This window comes from Poecile atricapillus, chromosome 13 (genome assembly GCF_030490865.1).
Source record: "Poecile atricapillus isolate bPoeAtr1 chromosome 13, bPoeAtr1.hap1, whole genome shotgun sequence".
In the NCBI taxonomy this organism is placed as follows: domain Eukaryota; kingdom Metazoa; phylum Chordata; class Aves; order Passeriformes; family Paridae; genus Poecile; species Poecile atricapillus.
The window spans coordinates 504984-522529 of NC_081261.1; the positions used below are offsets into that span (position 1 = coordinate 504984).

General features: G+C 55.7%; 1 protein-coding gene across 1 annotated transcript; it reads left to right on the plus strand.

The window, feature by feature from the left end:
- The first annotated feature begins 931 nt into the window (after positions 1-931).
- On the plus strand, positions 932-4125 carry GRXCR2 (glutaredoxin and cysteine rich domain containing 2). The gene is made up of 3 exons (XM_058849126.1): positions 932-1270; positions 2719-2934; positions 3946-4125. The coding sequence occupies exons 1-3, from the start codon at positions 932-934 to the stop codon at positions 4123-4125; spliced, it is 735 nt and encodes a 244-aa protein (XP_058705109.1).
- The last annotated feature ends 13421 nt before the right edge of the window (positions 4126-17546 follow it).

Below are 17546 nucleotides of genomic sequence, written 5' to 3' on the forward strand. Positions count from 1 at the left end.
TGCACCCTTCACCCACCCCTGCCAGGGCTCCTGCAGCCTTCACCCACCCCTGCCAGGGCTCCTGCAGCCTTCACCCACCCCTGCCAGGGCTCCTGCACCCTTCACCCGCCCCTGCCAGGGCTCCTGCACCCTTCACCCACCCCTGCCAGGGCTCCTGCATCCCCTGCCAGGGCTCTGCATCCCACACCCACCCCTGCCAGGACTCTGCATCCCCTGCCAGGACTCTGCATCCCGTGCCCACCAGTGCCACCCCACCACACCGAGCACCTGCCCTGGCATCCCTCACCCTGCGGGCCCCAGGGGTGGTGATCCACCACCTAGGTCCAAGAGGCCCTAAAAAGCATCAAAAATTACAAATAGGGATTGAGCACTAACAAGAGAATATCTTAATTATATCTCACAACCTGTAGAGGAACACATGAGATTAAAATGCAACTGAGCTTTGTGCTCTCAGGATTTCAGTGTGAGAATGGGAGAGGTATTATTCACATTAGCAATTTGTGAGGCTGGATTGCTTTTTCTCTGAATTTGTCTTTTTAACTTTTTACCTTGTCAGAAAATCATGAAAAGCTACTGGGATGATGCATTTGGGGTAGTTCTTAGCACGTGTCAGAAACATTTCTATGGTTTCAGAAACATGGGTAGAGTTTCCTATTTACTCCTCTCCTTCCAGGTTAACTCCTTTTTTCCTGTGGTGTCCAGCCTGGCCCCCACTCACCAACCTGCTTTTCACTTCACTACCAGCGGTATTTTCTCTTTGTGAATTTCTATCAATATTTAATACAGCGGTGTCAGTTTTGCTGTAAGATGAGAGGAACTACTAGAAACCTTGAATTATACATCATGCGGCGGGGGGAAGCTGGAAGGGTTTTCTTTTGGACCCAAAGCTCTTGGAGCTGATCTCCAGGAGCTGCAGCTTGAGCTGGCAGTGATGGATGAGCCGCAGAAGGAGCTCAGCCAGCGGCAGGAGGGCCGGCCCCGCAAGGTGAGGTTCAAGATATCCTCAGCCTACAGCGGGCGAGTGTTGAAGCAGGTCTATGAGGATGGGCAGGAGCTGGAGCCCCCGGCACAGGAGCCCTCGCGGCGCTTCCTGCGCCACAGCTTCGAGCCCGAGGAGCGTCTCTGTGTGCCCGGGGAGCTGCCACAGAACAGCTTCTACTGGCCCACGGCCCTGATGGCCCCGAGGATCAGCATCATCCGAGAGGAGCAGCAGCACGGGCTCACGGGGACCCTGCTCAGCGACTGCCAGCCCGGTGCCAGCCACTGCAGGGTGAGTGCTGCCAGGGCTGTCCCTTCAGCCTAAATCCTGCTCCAGTTAACTGGGGACAGGAGCCTCTCACTGCAGCCTCAGCCAGATAAAACTGGTTGGTCAGGCCAGGACTAGAAAAGGGTGGTTGTGAACCTCCAGCCACTATTCCCGGAATTCTGCATGCTGAATATGCCACACGTGGCAGCATCCTGAGGGTCTGCAGCAGTGCAGGAAGGAGGGAACAGCATCTGCCAGCTGTGCTCTGGCTTCTCCCGGTGCTGATCTGCATCTGTCCATTGGGTAGAGTAAAAGAGAACACTTCTATACATATTGATGTCTGTACGTGGGAATCCTGCTGCATTTAGATCAGTCAAAAGTAAGGAGGCCATGAAGTTAATTAGATGTATTTAAAATATTAAAGTTGTGCGACTCCAGCTGGCAGGAAGCCAGTGCTGCCATCAGGGTACCGGGTGTCCTCATCCTCTGGCAGCCAGAATCCTTCTTTGGCTACTTTGACAATCCCAGCTTAGTTTCACTGGCTATTTTCTTAACATATAATTAATGCCACTGATAGAGAAGTGTTCCTTTAGTCCTAATAAAGAGGCAGTACACACACAATATGTGTAAATACTTTTTATGGCCTTGACTGGAACACATTGCAAGTCTGTTAGTTCCTGGTACTCATCAGAGCTGTGATGGGAAACCCAGGTGGCTGATATTTGACCTGTTGACACACTGGACATGTAATTTGCCTGGAAACATCAGACCACGATGAATCTGTCCCGCCTGAAGACAGTGCACTGCTGTGATCTTATCCACCCCGTTAATTTGTTTTGCATTCTAGGGTAACGCTCCTCTCCCTCCGCAGTCCCCCAGGCACAGATACCTCGAGTAACCACATTGTCCAGTCCCAGCTTGTGCTGCCCCAGCCTGCACTCGCTGCTCCACACTCCCGCTCTGTGTAGCACACACCAGCTCTCTCCTCCTGCAGCTGGGCAGGACTCGTGCTCAGCTGCCTCCACCTCGTGTTTCTCCCCACAGGGACGCAGGTGTCCCACGGCCAGGAGGGCACCAGCCACCTCCTGGCAGCTGATGTGACTCAGGGCATTTTTTAGGAGAACATCTCCTTTTTCATGGCTTCTCTCCACAGCCACAGTGTGAAATATGAGGAGTGTGTAAAACAATAGGCCCCAGTAACTCCAGATGACAGCCAGAGAGGAGGGAGGAGAGACCAGGTCAGCAAAGTGCTGCTCTCAGGGAAATGTTTGACCAAGTTTAGCTTTACAATTACTAGGGAAAAAAATACAAATTTACCCACTAGGGCTGGACCTCCACCAATTTGCTGGATGCTCTGGGGGTGGTCAGGGCAGCTGGCCTGGTGGAGGGAATGCTCTTCTGCAAGTGCAGGGACCATCAGTGTTTGCAGAATGAATTTATACTGGTGAGACACTGGTAACTTCCTTCTTCAGACCTCCCCAGTTGTAGATTTTGGCAAGATCATCATCTACACCAACAACCTGAAAATCATCCGTGCACCGATGGACCAGAAAGAGCTCATGAGAAGAATCATGCAGTCTGATGGAATAAATGACTGGACCTTCATGTACCGGGGAAAGAGAGAACATTTTCTTGATGGACAGAAAACAGACATGGAGAATAAGGTCACTTGCAACCAGCATTTGCAGGTAAGAGAAAATGGAAAATGCTTTTTCCTGTTAGCCCACCCAAGCCCCACCCATCTCTGTGTCTGGCTCCGCACTGTTCCTCGTGTCCCTCAGGAGATAACGACCAACACAGTGCTGAGATCATGCTCTGGGGACAGCAGTGCTGCTGCCAGGTGCTCCTGTCTCCCACTGACTTCTTCCCCTGGAGGTGGCTGGCATTTCCAGAGCCTGGCTGGGCTCCATCCCTTGTCACCCCTCCCAGTGGGATGAGAGCAGGCCAGAGTTTCTCCAGCCTGACAAGGCTAAACACAGCTGCTCTGTGGCCGAGACTGCTTCAGGCTAAAATTTTAGTATCAGCTGAAATAAGGCTGTGTCTTACATTTGCTTTCTCATGGGGGAGTCTTTGTTGGTCAGAATCTCAATTAGTCTGACCATGATTTGATCCCACAAAACCTAATGTTGTCATGTGGAGCTGATCCAGTTTCATGGAACCGAGTCTGGCCCGAACTGAGCGTGGGTCACCAGGATCCTTCCGCTCCCGGGAACTCCAGGTGGGGTTTGAAAGAGGCTGCCTGGCACAGTGGGAGACAGGCAGGCACAAAGGACAGCTCCAAAGAGGGTGGTGTGCATGGTGCTGGTGAGGGGTTTGGGGAGAGAGGGCGACGAGCAATCCCTGAAGAAATGAAGCGTGGCTCAAACCTGAGGCTACAGAGTGGAAATGGTGTGATAAGGAATGACAGGAGGATGGGTGGAGCTGTGCAGAGGAGAAAGAAGAGTTTGGAGTATTGTGTAATAAGCCCAAGGCACAATAACTTCTCATTTTCTAGCAGAAGCCACAAATTGTCCCCAAGCATTTGGGAGCCGTTTTGTCAAAGTCCTTGCTGTGGAGACCTGATTGTCACAGGCAGAGCGGTGTGTCAGGAGCAACTGTGATGGCAAAGAGCAGGAGACAGGGTTTCCTCTTGTTTCAGGAATGTTCCTGGCTTTGGTTTCTCACCCCCACTAACAGATTTTTTCCCGCTGTCTCTTCAGGAGGGCACCACGGATCGAGGCTGTTGGCAGTGCAGAGGCTCAGGCTGCGCTCCCTGCTCGCTGTGCCATGGCAGCAAGTTCTCCATGCTGGCAAACCGATTCCGGGAGTCCTACCGGGCGCTGCGGTGTCCGGCGTGCGACGAGAGCGGGCTGCAGCCGTGCTGGGTGTGCGCTGCCTGAGCTGGGAAACTCCGAACACAGTCCCCTCCTTGTCCCCAGCCATCCCCCTGCCAGCCCTGCCAGCCCTGCCAGCCCTGCCTGCCCTGCCCCGCCAGCCCTGCCTGCCCTGCCTGCCCTGCCAGCCCTGCCTGCCCTGCCTGCCCTGCCAGCCCTGCCTGCCCTGCCTGCCCTGCCTGCCCTGCCAGCCCTGCCCTGCCATCCCTGCCAGCCCTGCCAGCCCTGCCCTGCCATCCCTGCCTGCCCTGCCAGCCCTGCCAGCCCTGCCAGCCCTGCCTGCCCTCCCATTCCCTGCCAGCCCTCCCTGCCCTGCCTGCCCTGCCTGCCCTGCCAGCCCTGCCAGCCCTCCTATTCCCTGCCAGCCCTGCCAGCCCTGCCAGCCCTCCTATTCCCTGCCAGCCCTGCCAGCCCTGCCAGCCCTCCCTACCCTGCCAGCCCTGCCTGCCCTGCCTGCCCTGCCAGCCCTGCCTGCCCTGCCTGCCCTGCCTGCCCTGCCTGCCCTGCCATTCCCTGCCAGCCCTGCCAGCCCTGCCTGCCCTGCCAGCCCTGCCTGCCCTCCCTGCCCTGCCAGCCCTCCCATCCCCCTGCCCTGCCAGCCCTGCCAGCCCTGCCTGCCCTGCCAGCCCTGCCTGCCCTGCCTGCCCTGCCAGCCCTGCCTGCCCTGCCAGCCCTGCCAGCCCTGCCTGCCCTGCCAGCCCTGCCTGCCCTGCCAGCCCTGCCAGCCCTCCCTGCTCTGCCAGCCCTGCCAGCCCTGCCTGCCCTGCCTGCCCTGCCAGCCCTGCCTGCCCTGCCTGCCCGGGGCCGGCACCCCGAGCGTGCCCTGGCACCAGGGGCACCCCTGACCCACCGGGAGCGAGTGGCATCGGGGCTGAAGCACCTGTGGAAATGTCCCTGCAGCTGGGAATGGGCTGGAACAGCTCCTGTGCTGGCACTGTCCCTCCTGCAGCTGCTGCGAGCCCGGCACAGCCAGCTCTGACCCCGGGCTGCTCCATCAGCACCGTGTGGGGTGTGAGGCGGTGCCGGTGCGGGTACAGGTGGTACCAGTGCAGGTACAGGGGGTGCCAGTGCGGGTACAGGCGGTGCCAGTGCAGGTACAGGGGGTGCCAGTGCAGGTACAGGGGGTGCCAGTGCGGGTACAGGCGGTACCAGGTGGTACCAGTGCAGGTACAGGGGGTGCCAGTGCGGGGGTACAGGTGGTACCAGGTGGTACCAGTGCAGGTACAGGCGGTGCCAGTGCAGGTACAGGTGGTACCAGTGCAGGTACAGGCGGTGCCAGTGCAGGTACAGGTGGTACCAGTGCAGGTACAGGCGGTGCCAGTGCAGGTACAGGCGGTGCCAGTGCGGGGGTACAGGTGGTACCAGTGCAGGTACAGGTGGTACCAGTGCAGGTACAGGCGGTGCCAGTGCAGGTGTGCAGGGGGTACCAGTGCAGGTGTACAGGCGGTGCCAGTGCAGGTACAGGTGGTACCAGTGCAGGTACAGGCGGTGCCAGTGCAGGTGTACAGGCGGTACCAGTGCAGGTGTACAGGCGGTGCCAGTGCGGGGGTACAGGTGGTACCAGTGCAGGTACAGGTGGTACCAGTGCAGGTACAGGCAGTACCAGTGCAGGTGTGCAGGTGGTACCAGTGCAGGTGTGAGGTGGTGCCAGTGCAGGTACAGGCGGTGCCAGTGCAGGTACAGGTGGTACCAGTGCAGGTACAGGTGGTGCCAGTGCAGGTACAGGCGGTGCCAGTGCAGGTACAGGCAGTACCAGTGCAGGTGTGAGGTGGTGCCAGTGCAGGTGTGCAGGGGGTGCCAGTGCAGGTACAGGTGGTGCCAGTGCAGGTACAGGCGGTGCCAGTGCAGGTACAGGCGGTGCCAGTGCAGGTACAGGCAGTACCAGTGCAGGTACAGGCGGTGCCAGTGCAGGTGTGCAGGGGGTGCCAGTGCAGGTACAGGCGGTGCCAGTGCAGGTACAGGCGGTGCCAGTGCAGGTACAGGCGGTGCCAGTGCAGGTACAGGCAGTACCAGTGCAGGTACAGGCGGTGCCAGTGCAGGTGTACAGGCAGTACCAGTGCAGGTGTACAGGGGGTACCAGTGCAGGTACAGGTGGTGCCAGTGCAGGTACAGGCGGTGCCAGTGCAGGTACAGGCAGTACCAGTGCAGGTGTACAGGCGGTGCCAGTGCAGGTGTACAGGTGGTACCAGTGCAGGTGTGAGGTGGTACCAGTGCAGGTACAGGCGGTACCAGTGCAGGTGTACAGGCGGTGCCAGTGCAGGTACAGGCAGTACCAGTGCAGGTGTGCAGGGGGTACCAGTGCAGGTACAGGCAGTACCAGTGCAGGTGTACAGGGGTACTGGGAGCAGTGGATTCCAGCCCAGGTCTGTGCTCTGTTTGTCCCAGCAGTGCCTCTCTGGGTTTATCTTGCTGAAGACAGAAAATGGCACTGCTGCTGCAGTTCTCTCTCTGTGTCCTGCAGGGTCACGAGCATTTCCCGAGGTTTTGCTGCTCTGACACCTGCTTCAGCGACATAGGAATTCCTTTGGGATCTGATTTATAGCAGGAATTGAAAACCCTTCCCAAATTTGGAGATATACAAAAATGCATGTGAATTTATTATTCTAAACAGAAGTTATTAAGTTTTAGCCTCCCTACAAGGAAGGGCTGAATAAAAACTCCTCTGTATGCTGCTCAGCATTTCTCAGGAGCAGGCTGAGGGTGAGCAGGACAGCTCTTGCTTAATACTGATCCCGTGTTGTAATCTGCAGCAGGTAAACTGGAATTAGTGAGATGAGGCAATGATGGGCATCCTTTGCAGGCTGCCACTGCTGCACAGAGGCTGTGAGAGCCTGAGGCAAATGGGGGAAATGGTGTTTTTTCTCTAAAGCTTTAACTTATTACTCTTTATACTCAGGAGTGATGTTAGTGCAGCCTTAACTCCTGTGTTACCTCTGAGACCCTGATGAGTTAGAGGCTGCTCACATGTGCTTCACGCTGAACTTGCAAGCCCAGGCAGGATAATTTATGGCCAAGTTTCTCTTTTCCTGTGGCAGGCTAGAAGGTTTCTCTGCAATACTACAATTATTCAAAATAATACTGTTCTAGCTCCTGCACTTTCACGTATCTTCTGCTAAATTGTGCTGTGGGTACTGAGGGTTTCTTTTTTTAAAGGTGCATCAATCTACAGGAGATACTTGATCAGCTTCATTCATCATATCAGTATCTGCAGTGTGAGAAACTCCTGTCCTTGGGGTATCACTGGGGGCAGGTGAGACTCCCCAGAGCAGAGACTGCTGTCAGGCAGCATCCCCTCAATATGACCTGTTTGATCTCAGTTTGTTTGGCTCGTTGGAGAGTTTGCTGACTTAAGATAAGAAAAAAGGAACCGGGCAAAATTGCCTGATAGTGTTTACAATAAAACTAGATACAAATATGCACTTATAAAGTCAATATTTATCGTTCTTCGGTAATTGTAGCGTTTCTCAGGCACTGTCACTCCTGGTGGCTGTTCCCATCGTGTGGAGCTGTCACAGGGGAGATGCCTGCAGCCAGGAGCAGAGCTCTGCCCTTGCTCAGCCCTGTCCCACAGGCTCCAGTGTCCTGTGGACCGAGCACACCAGGGATTCGCTTCCCCAGCTTCCAGGGCACTCCTTTTATTTTTGGTAATATGCTGACTTGATTTACCCAATAAATGCTCTTATTTCACACGGCAAGTTTGAACGTTCCTGCAGCATCCCGGTGAGCTGGCTCCCGAGGCAATGGGCTACTGGCCACATGCTGCTGGTTTGATTTCTGCTGTGTCCCTCCCCCTGGGCTGCTGGCACAGGGCAGAGGGCACAGGGCACAGGGCACAGGGCACAGGGCACAGGGCACAGGGCACAGGGCACAGGGCACAGGGCAGAGGGCACAGGGCACAGGGCACAGGGCACAGGGCAGAGGGCACAGGGCACAGGGCACAGGGCAGAGGGCAGAGGGCACAGGGCACAGGGCACAGGGCACAGGGCAGAGGGCAGAGGGCACAGGGCACAGGGCACAGAGCACAGGGCACAGGGCACAGGGCACAGAGCACAGGGCACAGAGCACAGGGCACAGGGCACAGAGCACAGAGCAGAGGGCACAGGGCACAGGGCACAGGGACAGGGCACAGGGCACAGGGCAGAGGGCACAGGGCACAGAGCACAGGGCACAGGGCACAGGGCACAGGGCACAGGGCACAGGGCAGAGGGCACAGGGCACAGGGCACAGGGCAGAGGGCACAGGGCACAGGGCACAGGGCACAGGGCACAGGGCACAGGGCACAGGGCAGAGGGCAGAGGGCACAGGGCACAGGGCAGAGGGCACAGGGCACAGGGCACAGGGCACAGGGCACAGGGCAGAGGGCACAGGGCACAGGGCACAGGGCAGAGGGCACAGGGCAGAGGGCACAGGGCACAGGGCACAGGGCACAGGGCACAGGGCACAGGGCAGAGGGCACAGGGCACGGGCCCAGCCCCAGCCCGGTTCTGTCACTGCTCAGAGCCCGCCTGTGGCTCTGGCACAGCCCAGCCCCGGGGGCTCGCTGGCAGCAGGGCAGTGCCAGGGCTGGCAGCGCTGGGCAGGGCTGCAGGGACTGCACCGTGCAGCCTGCTGCTGCTGCTGCTGGTGCTGCTGCTGCTGCTCCTGCTGCTGCTCTGCTGCTGCTGCTGGTGCTGCTGCTGCTGCTGCTGCTCCTGCTGCTGGTGCTGCTGCTCCTGCTGCTGCTCTGCTGCTGCTGCTGCTCTGCTGCTGCTGCTGCTCTGCTGCTGCTCTGCTGCTGCTGCTGCTCTGCTGCTGCTGCTGCTCTGCTGCTGCTCCTGCTCCTGCTGCTGCTCCTGCTGCTGCTGCTGCTCTGCTGCTGCTGCTGCTCTGCTGCTGCTCCTGCTGCTGCTCTGCTGCTGCTGCTCTGCTGCTGCTGCTCTGCTGCTGCTGCTCTGCTGCTGCTGCTGGTGCTGCTGCTGGTGCTGCTGTCCTGGGGCTGCAGAGAGCCCTGCTGGGGAACCTTGGTCAAAAATGGTCACATCTTTGCCAACTGCGTTACTTTATGAGTGGAAGATGACGTGTTGCTCTTCTGCCAAAAAACAACCAGCTTTTCCTGTTTGCTGAAAGCCCAGATAGATGACACTGGACTTTCTGAACTCACCAGGCTTCTGCATGTGATCTCAGTGGGGTCAGCTGCAATGTCTCTGAAGAGGATGGTGGATGAAATACAGGAATCTCTAAAAAATGTGCTGGCACGGTTCTGGTTTAATTGCTCGCCTGGTTTTTTCCTGGTGTTTGATGTCTCAGTAATAGAAGCAGACCCCTGGAGTGGTGGTGTGCCCCGTACCAAAACTCAAACCATCCTGCACATGATATTCTTTTATGAAGGAAAAACCCAAATATTCTCGCGACTGCCAGCACTTTGAACAGTAAATACAGGCAAAGATGCTTAGTCTGGAGTCTATTTCTCGTGTTTTTGTTTACTTCCTACAGCTGTTCTTGTTTTGCCTTAGAACAGGAGCACACAAAAAGGCATTTAAGGGTCTTTCTAAAGGAAAAACAAACCCAATAGCAAACCAGCAACCATTTCTTCTCTTGCCGTGCTGCAGAACTCCAGAGCCGTGCCTCATTCACTGACTGTTGTTGGCTGCCACACCATGGCCAAGCGATGGAGCTGCTCTGAAACGCCTGGGAAAACTTGGGCAAACTTGGAAAAGAGGAGTCAGGGCCACCTCCTGCTGACTTTCTGGAGTGTTTGGCAGTTGAAGGTGAAAGGAGAAGCAGAGCTGGTTGTGAAGGGTTTGAGCTGAAGCAGAAGCACAGCTGGAATTGTCACAGCTGGGACTCGGGAAGGGCGCTGGAGCTTGGGGCTGGCAGCAGCAGCCAGGAGAGCAGAGCTGGGAGTGTAAAATAATCCTTGCTTGTACGTGGCTGAAAATGTGTTGCAAGGCTCTAACCCAGAAGGCAGCAGCATTGAAGAGGTGATTCCCAGAGTTACTAATAAATGCCTTGGTTGAAGTTGGCTCGAGGGCTCCTGCCCTGGTTCTCTCTGCTGAGACTCTGCAGGTGGAGCCTTGGAATGTTGTTCTGCTGCAAACCAGGGTGGGAAGGTGTGACCAGACCAGCTCTCAGAGGAGACCAGAGCCAAAGCTGTTGGGGTTCTTCAAGGGCATGTTAGTGCCAGGACATCTCCTGGCCCACAGAAATCCCGTGTGTGGCCTCAGCTGGGGGATTTTGTGTACCAGCTGTGGTCCATGAGGATGGAGCACAGAGGTTCCTGGGACAGCGCCATTGTGGGGTCTGGGCTTTTTTGGGTGGCCTTTAATCGATCGCAGGGGTTGTTTTAAAGTGAGTCCACGACCTGGGAACAAAACATTTCATTCAAGTGTGATGAATTGATCTTTATTTGAAATATGCACATCTGTATGTGAAAGGGTTTTGCATTTATCAATCTTTATCACAGTGATTAATCTGTGCAGTGGGTTTTTAATCTACATTTATTCACAGCCACCACCCTTCCAAAGCAGAAAACAAGTGGAGGAATCTAGAGAGCTTTAGCTGAATTTGCAATATCACTGCTTTATTTCCCTGCAGTTAAAAAAGAAAGAGTTGGAATATTTATGAATTTAAACGTTATTATTTTTGCAAGTCTTTGAGGCTGTTGTTTTGATTTATGTGGGCTACATTTGATCTGGTGTAAACCCAGCCCTTCATTGCTTTGAAATCTTTTGATTTTATACCCACGGTTCTGTGTGGGCTGCAGAGCTCTGTGCAGCCCGAGCGGCCCCGGTGATTCCCCTCCAACAACTCCTGAGAAACGCCGCTGGTTCCTGCTGCCTCTGGAAACGATCACACACAGCAGAGGTACGTGGGGTCTGAATTCCCCGGGCTCGGAACAACGACCAACACAACCAGTTCTGCTTGTTGTTCATGGAAAACAATCGTGTTTGCTGCATGAGGAGAGGGTGCACAGAAATCCTGGGTGTAGTTTTATTTGCTGGGTTTTTGCAAGTGGAGGATGGCTGGCTCTGGCTGGAGCAGTGTGAGACGTGGCCCTGGAACCACTGGGACCCCCGTGCTGAGCTGCTGAGGGTTTCTGTAAAAACTCAAAGCCAACAGTGGGGTGGGAAAAATAATTCAGAGTTATGGGTGGGTTACAGGCAAAGTCAGCCTTGTGGATGCTTTAGGTCCACTCAGTGTGATGGAGGAGAAAAAGCCTTGAAACCAGAAAATCACTCTGGAAAGAAATTTACTCCAGGAGCTCATTAATGATTTTAAGAGAAGCGCGCACACCCTGTCGGGACAGCTGTCCCTGTTTCCCAGGCTTTGGCATTTGGAGGGATGGTGTGTGGGGCTGGGGACAGGGACGGCCGAGGGAGGGAGCTGAGCCGGGGGTCCCTGAGCCGGGGGTCCCTGAGCCGGGGGTCCCTGAGCCGGGAGTCTCTGAGCCGGGGGTCCCTGAGCCGGGGGTCCCAGTGCCGGGGGTCCCAGTGCCGGGGGTCCCAGTGCCGGGGGTCCCTGAGCCGGGGGTCCCAGTGCCGGGGGCCCCTGAGCCGGGGGTCCCAGTGCCGGGGGTCCCTGAGCCGGGGGTCTCTGAGCCGGGGGTCCCGGTGCGGGGCTGTCTCCCCCGGGCTGTCTGTCCCGGTCTGTCTGTCCCGGGCTGTCTGTCTGTCCCGGGCTGTCTGTCCCGGGCTGTCTGTCCCGGTCTGTCTGTCCCGGTCTGTCTGTCCCGGGGTTTCTCTCCCGGTCTGTCTGTCCCGGGCTGTCTGTCCCGGGCTGTCTGTCCCGGGCTGTCTGTCCCGGGCTGTCTGTCCCGGGCTGTCTGTCTGTCCCGGGCTGTCTGTCCCGGTCTGTCTGTCCCGGGCTGTCTGTCTGTCCCGGTCTGTCTGTCCCGGGCTGTCTGTCCCGGGCTGTCTGTCTGTCCCGGTCTGTCTGTCCCGGGCTGTCTGTCCCGGTCTGTCTGTCCCGGGCTGTCTGTCTGTCCCGGTCTGTCTGTCCCGGGCTGTCTGTCCCGGTCTGTCTGTCCCGGGCTGTCTGTCTGTCCCGGGCTGTCTGTCCCGGGCTGTATGTCCCGGTCTGTCTGTCCCGGGCTGTCTGTCTGTCCCGGTCTGTCTGTCCCGGGCTGTCTGTCCCGGTCTGTCTGTCCCGGTCTGTCTGTCCCGGGCTGTCTGTCCCGGTCTGTCTGTCTGTCCCGGGCTGTCTGTCTGTCCCGGGCTGTCTGTCCCGGTCTGTCTGTCCCGGGCTGTCTGTCTGTCCCGGGCTGTCTGTCCCGGTCTGTCTGTCCCTGTCTGTCTGTCCCGGTCTGTCTGTCTGTCCCGGGCTGTCCCCGGGTCCCGGTGCGGGTCAGGCCGGGACCCCGCGCGGCGCTGCGGGACGGCCACACGGTGGCGCCACTGCCCGGGAGGTGCCGGGGACAGCGGGACAGACACCGGGACAGACAGAGGGACAGACAGAGGGACAGACAGAGGGACAGACAGCGGGACAGACACCGGGACAGACAGAGGGACAGACAGAGGGACAGCGGGACGGACAGAGGGACAGACAGAGGGACAGACACGGGGACAGACACCGGGACAGACAGAAGGACAGACAGAGGGACAGCGGGACAGACACCGGGACAGACAGAGGGACGGACAGAGGGACAGACAGAGGGACAGACAGAGGGACAGCGGGACGGACAGAGGGACAGACAGCCCGGGACAGACAGAGGGACAGACACCGGGACAGACAGAGGGACGGACAGAGGGACAGCGGGACAGACAGAGGGACAGACAGCGGGACAGACACCGGGACAGACAGAGGGACAGACAGAGGGACAGACAGAAGGACAGACAGAGGGACAGACAGAGGGACAGACAGAGGGACAGACACCGGGACAGACAGCGGGACAGACAGAGGGACAGACAGAGGGACAGACACCGGGACAGACAGAGGGACAGCGGGACAGACAGAGGGACAGACAGAGGGACAGACAGAGGGACAGCGGGACAGACACGGGGACAGACAGCGGGACAGACAGCGGGACAGCGGGACAGCGGGACGAACACGGGGACAGGGGGAGAGACAGGGGGACAGACAGAGGGACGGACAGCGGGACGGACAGCGGGACAGACAGCGGGACAGCGGGACACCAGGACAGACATCGGGACAGCGGGACGGACACCCGGACACACACCGGGTGCGGAGACCGGCCCGGAGCTCCACCGGGACACGGAACCGAACCGGGACACGGGACAGAACCGGGACACGGGACAGAGCAGGGACACGGGACGGAGCCCATGGCTGTGCCCAGCTGGACACTCCCATTTTCGGCTCCTCGCCTCTCTCAGTCACTGCACTCCTTGTAGACTTGCAGTGTTACTTCTCTCACAGCTCTGTGTAGGAAATGGAGCCTATTTCTGTTTAAATCCTGGGGTAATAGAGCCTGCTATTTAGTGGAAGATTTATGTAAATGGCTCTTTGTTTCACACGATTGGGCCTCGGAGAGTGCAAGTTACATCGATAATGTAATTATGCCACTACTGCCATTTCAAAGCAGCACGCAGTGCAGAAGCCTCCAATTTTGGTACAGAGCAGGCCTTGAAAACCTCATGCTTTTAAAATCAACTTGTGTTCTGCAGCAAGAAAAAACAGCAGAGCTAGGTTAATTGAACAGTTTTTTTCTGGAGTTGTCAACCTTTTTAGCTTAGAATGCAAGATTACTTTTACATCAGAATTTTGTTATGTCAGAGTTTTGGAGCACCTGTGACTGCACATCATAATTGCACTAGGTCACTGTGTTAGCTTTAAAAGGCAATTTCCCCACCTTTCCTAAAGCTTCATGTTTTCTTTCACACCGGGCTGAGGGCAGTGTTTCTTCAGCCTGGCGTTTGTATCAGTATGGAAGTCACAGTAACGTTCTGGTGCTTGAGATCACTAAATTATCTTGTGCTTTACAATCTAATTTGTCATCCAGGTGAATGTTGATTCCCTTTTGCAGCAGGGAGTCGGGTCCCTCCTGTGTCTCACTCCTAGCCAGTTTCCCCCCTCAGAAGTCCTGTATTGTGCTTTCCTCGCACAGGATGGTGCCCTACAGCAGATATACAATATCGAGGATCATTAACAGTTCTGGCACCACGTGGGAAACAAGAGCTGTAGGACTTGTGGGGGAAAGGACCCACTCTCTTCCTCCTACAGGAACTGCAATCAAATTCTCTTTTGGATGAAATAGCAACTATGACATTTGTAATCCCCAGTGCTTTAATTCCTGGAGTTTTAGCCCCTAAATTCTTGGTCATGCATTTAGAGATGTCTTTTGGTTTAGTGGTGGTTGTTAATGCCAGGCTTGCCCTGTTTGTGAGCGAGCTGCTGGCGAGGATGCCCAGAACCCGCCTGTCCTTGCTGCCCTTTCTGCAGGTGCAGGGAGCTGCTCCTCCCCAGAACTGCCCTCTGCTCTCTGCTTGCAGAGATGCTTCATGTTATCCACATGATGTGTTTGTTCCAGTCCAGAAACCAAACCCAGTGAAGTTTCCTTTCCCAAACGCAGCTGTTTGAGAAGGTGCTCCATGATCCCAGAGAATTCTCTCCCCTGGGCTGCCTGCCAGCTGGCTGCTCCTCCGGGAGCGTTCTGTTCTTGATCTGGGTCATTAAATATTAAAAGGCAAAGTGATTCTAAAAGCCAGCCGTTTTTTAGAAGTACTAAATAACTGTAATTTGTTTCCTAATAGATAGTTTTGTCCTTGTCACTGAGTCCAACCCAACAGAAAGGAAGAGTGTGATGTGGCAGGAGAGCTCTGTAAATCCCGTGCACAGTGTGTGAGCCTGGAGAGCGAGCTGGGGAGGGCAGGATTAAACCAAAGCTCAGTCTGTGTGCTGGGCTGGTCACCGAGCCCTGAGCTGGCACAGGAGGGGGCTCCAGGGCTCCTGCCAGCCCCTGTCCCCGCAGCCTGGCACTGGGGGAGTGGCACTGCCCCCTTTGTGCCCTGAGCTGTGCCGGGGTGGCACAGGTGCCCTCCTGAGGCACCGGGCCTGGCAGCCCTGCTACAGCTGGCAAAGCAGCAGCAGCACTGGGTTATGCTTAAGAAACAGAAGGAATCTTCCCCAAGCGCTCTGTAAGTTCCCAGCATTTCTCCTTGTACTTTTGCTGTGCTGTAAAGCCTTCCAATTCTTTGTTTTTTATTTTAAAAATGGTAATATATACTGCTGTGATTCTTCCCTTCTGATTCTCTTCTCTCATCAGGTTTGCATTTTGGGATTACTTACTGGAGACTTGCAATGTGCCAGAATGTAATTCCTGAAATTGTAAGAAAGGTAATTTAGTCAAGTTGTAAAACCTTAATGCTTTGCTGTGGTCTGTCTTGTTTAAAAGGATCACATTTCCTCAAATGGCTTTTTTTAAGAATTAAAGAAGCTGCTTTTAAAGAGAAGTGTGAGCCTTTCCCTGCTGCCTGGTGCCGTGCTGGGTTGTGCTGCCTCACACAAAAGTGTTTGAAATTGGCTCCTCTGAGCCTTCCTTGGCAGGACTGGCTGTCAGTGAAAGCAGGAGGTGAGGTGAGGTGACCTGCAGGGTCTGGAAAATCTGCCTGGGGACTGAGCATCTCCCCTCAACCTTGCAGCATTTGAGTGCTCTCGTTTGGGAAAATCTGTCTGATGTGCCCTCCAGAACCCTCAGTCCTGCTTCTGGGGCCAGTGATACTGTCCAAATACTGAGAATTGATTCTATTCTATTCTATTCTATTCTATTCTATTCTATTCTATTCTATTCTATTCTATTCTATTCTATTCTATTCTATTCCATTCCATCCCATCCCATCCCATCCCATCCCATCCCATCCCATCCCATCCCATTCTATTCTATTCTATTCTATTCTATTCTATTCTATTCTATTCTATTCTATTCTATTCTATTCTATTCTATTCTATTCTATTCTATTCTATTCTATTCTATTCTATTCTATTCTATTCTATTCTATTCCATTCCATTCCATTCCATTCCATTCCATTCCATTCCATTCCATTCCATTCCATCCCATTCTTGTTTAAAGCTGTAATTCTTCCATTCCCCAGATCAGGCTGTTACCCTGAGTCTCACCTGATACCAGCTTGGAAAAAGAATCTTGACTTAGTACACACAACAGAAATAGAGCTCTGCAAAGTCAGGGTCTGACACAGACACAGGACATGTCCTGTGCACGGGAGGAGTCTGTGAGGCTGGGAGGGCTGGGAGGGAGCTGGGAGGGCTGGGAGGGGGCTGGGAGGGCTGGGAGGGGGCTGGGAGGGCTGGGAGGGGGCTGGGAGGGAGCTGGGAGGGCTGGGAGGGAGCTGGGAGGGAGCTGGGAGGGGGCTGGGAGGGGGCTGGGAGGGGGCTGGGAGGGCTGGGAGGGCTGGGAGGGAGCTGGGAGCAGAGCCCCTGTGCCTGCTCAGGGCTGCTGCTGCAGGCCCAGACCCTCAGAAATGGCTTTTTGTTGCCTTTTGAATGCATTTGGAGCAGCAGCTGTAGGTGTCCTGTAGCTCTCCTCTGGTCTGCTCACACACAAGGTCGGGTTCTTTGGCCAGAGCACGAGTAATTGCTGGAAATTAATTTTCTGTGCTGCTCTGCAGGCAGGGCAGGCTGCCCACTGCTCTGCACAGCAGGTGAGGCAGAGCCTCTGCCGTGCTCTCGTGTCGACCAGCAGATGCTTGGACAGGAGTTCAAGAATTGTCAGCTCCCTCCTGTTTGCCTGGCATGGAGCTTGCTCCTTCCCAAACCATTTCCTTTCCTTTCCTCTGCTGTCTGCTGCCACAGGGCTTTGCCTGGAGATCATGTCCTGTGCAGGGGGAACCCAGAAATGTCTGGATGCACATTTACAGCAGGATCAGAGTGGAATTTCTAATTCCTGTAGCTTTGAAATGAGCAGGTATGTGATACATGTGACTGTCTTTAAAAAAAAAAAGATTTATTTCCAGCTGATGTCAACCCCATTAATTCCTACTTCGTTCTGGTGTCTCTTGTAATTCGTCGTTGCTTTTGCCTGGTGCTGTTCCCTGGGAAGCGTGGCAGGCTTGTCCAGCAAGGTCCACGTGACTTCAGCAAGCTCTGGGGGTGTTTGTGAGAAAACCCAGTAACTTCAGAAAAAATTAAATCCCTTGTGGCTCAGGCATTTTTTGAAAGCCCACACTGGGATGCTGAGCACATTCCTCTGGCTTTTTTAACTGTTCTGTTTCAAAAGTTTCACCCTCTGTCCTCTCTGGGGCTCCCAGAGCTGCAGTGCAGCTGTGAATGTTGTTCCTGTTGCTGCAGAGGCTTCAGACACTGCAGCTGGTCCCTCTCTCGTGCCTGGTGTCCGGGGGTTTCAGTTTGGGAAGGTCCCTGTCCCCTGTCCAGCTCGGTGTCACCTGCACAGGGGGCAGGGGCTGTGCCAGGGCAGGTTCCCCACGCTGCTCCCACCCCTGCCAGGACCAGCTGCCTCCAGAGGTGCCAGGGGTGCTCA

Excerpts from the sequence above, each read along its gene's own strand:
- GRXCR2 (XM_058849126.1), top strand. The coding sequence starts at position 932 with ATGGATGAGCCGCAGAAGGAGCTCAGCCAGCGGCAGGAGGGCCGGCCC. Across the intron at positions 1,271-2,718 it reads CCGGTGCCAGCCACTGCAGG|ACCTCCCCAGTTGTAGATTT; the intron begins GTGAGTGCTGCC and ends TTCCTTCTTCAG. Across the intron at positions 2,935-3,945 it reads CTTGCAACCAGCATTTGCAG|GAGGGCACCACGGATCGAGG; the intron begins GTAAGAGAAAAT and ends CTGTCTCTTCAG.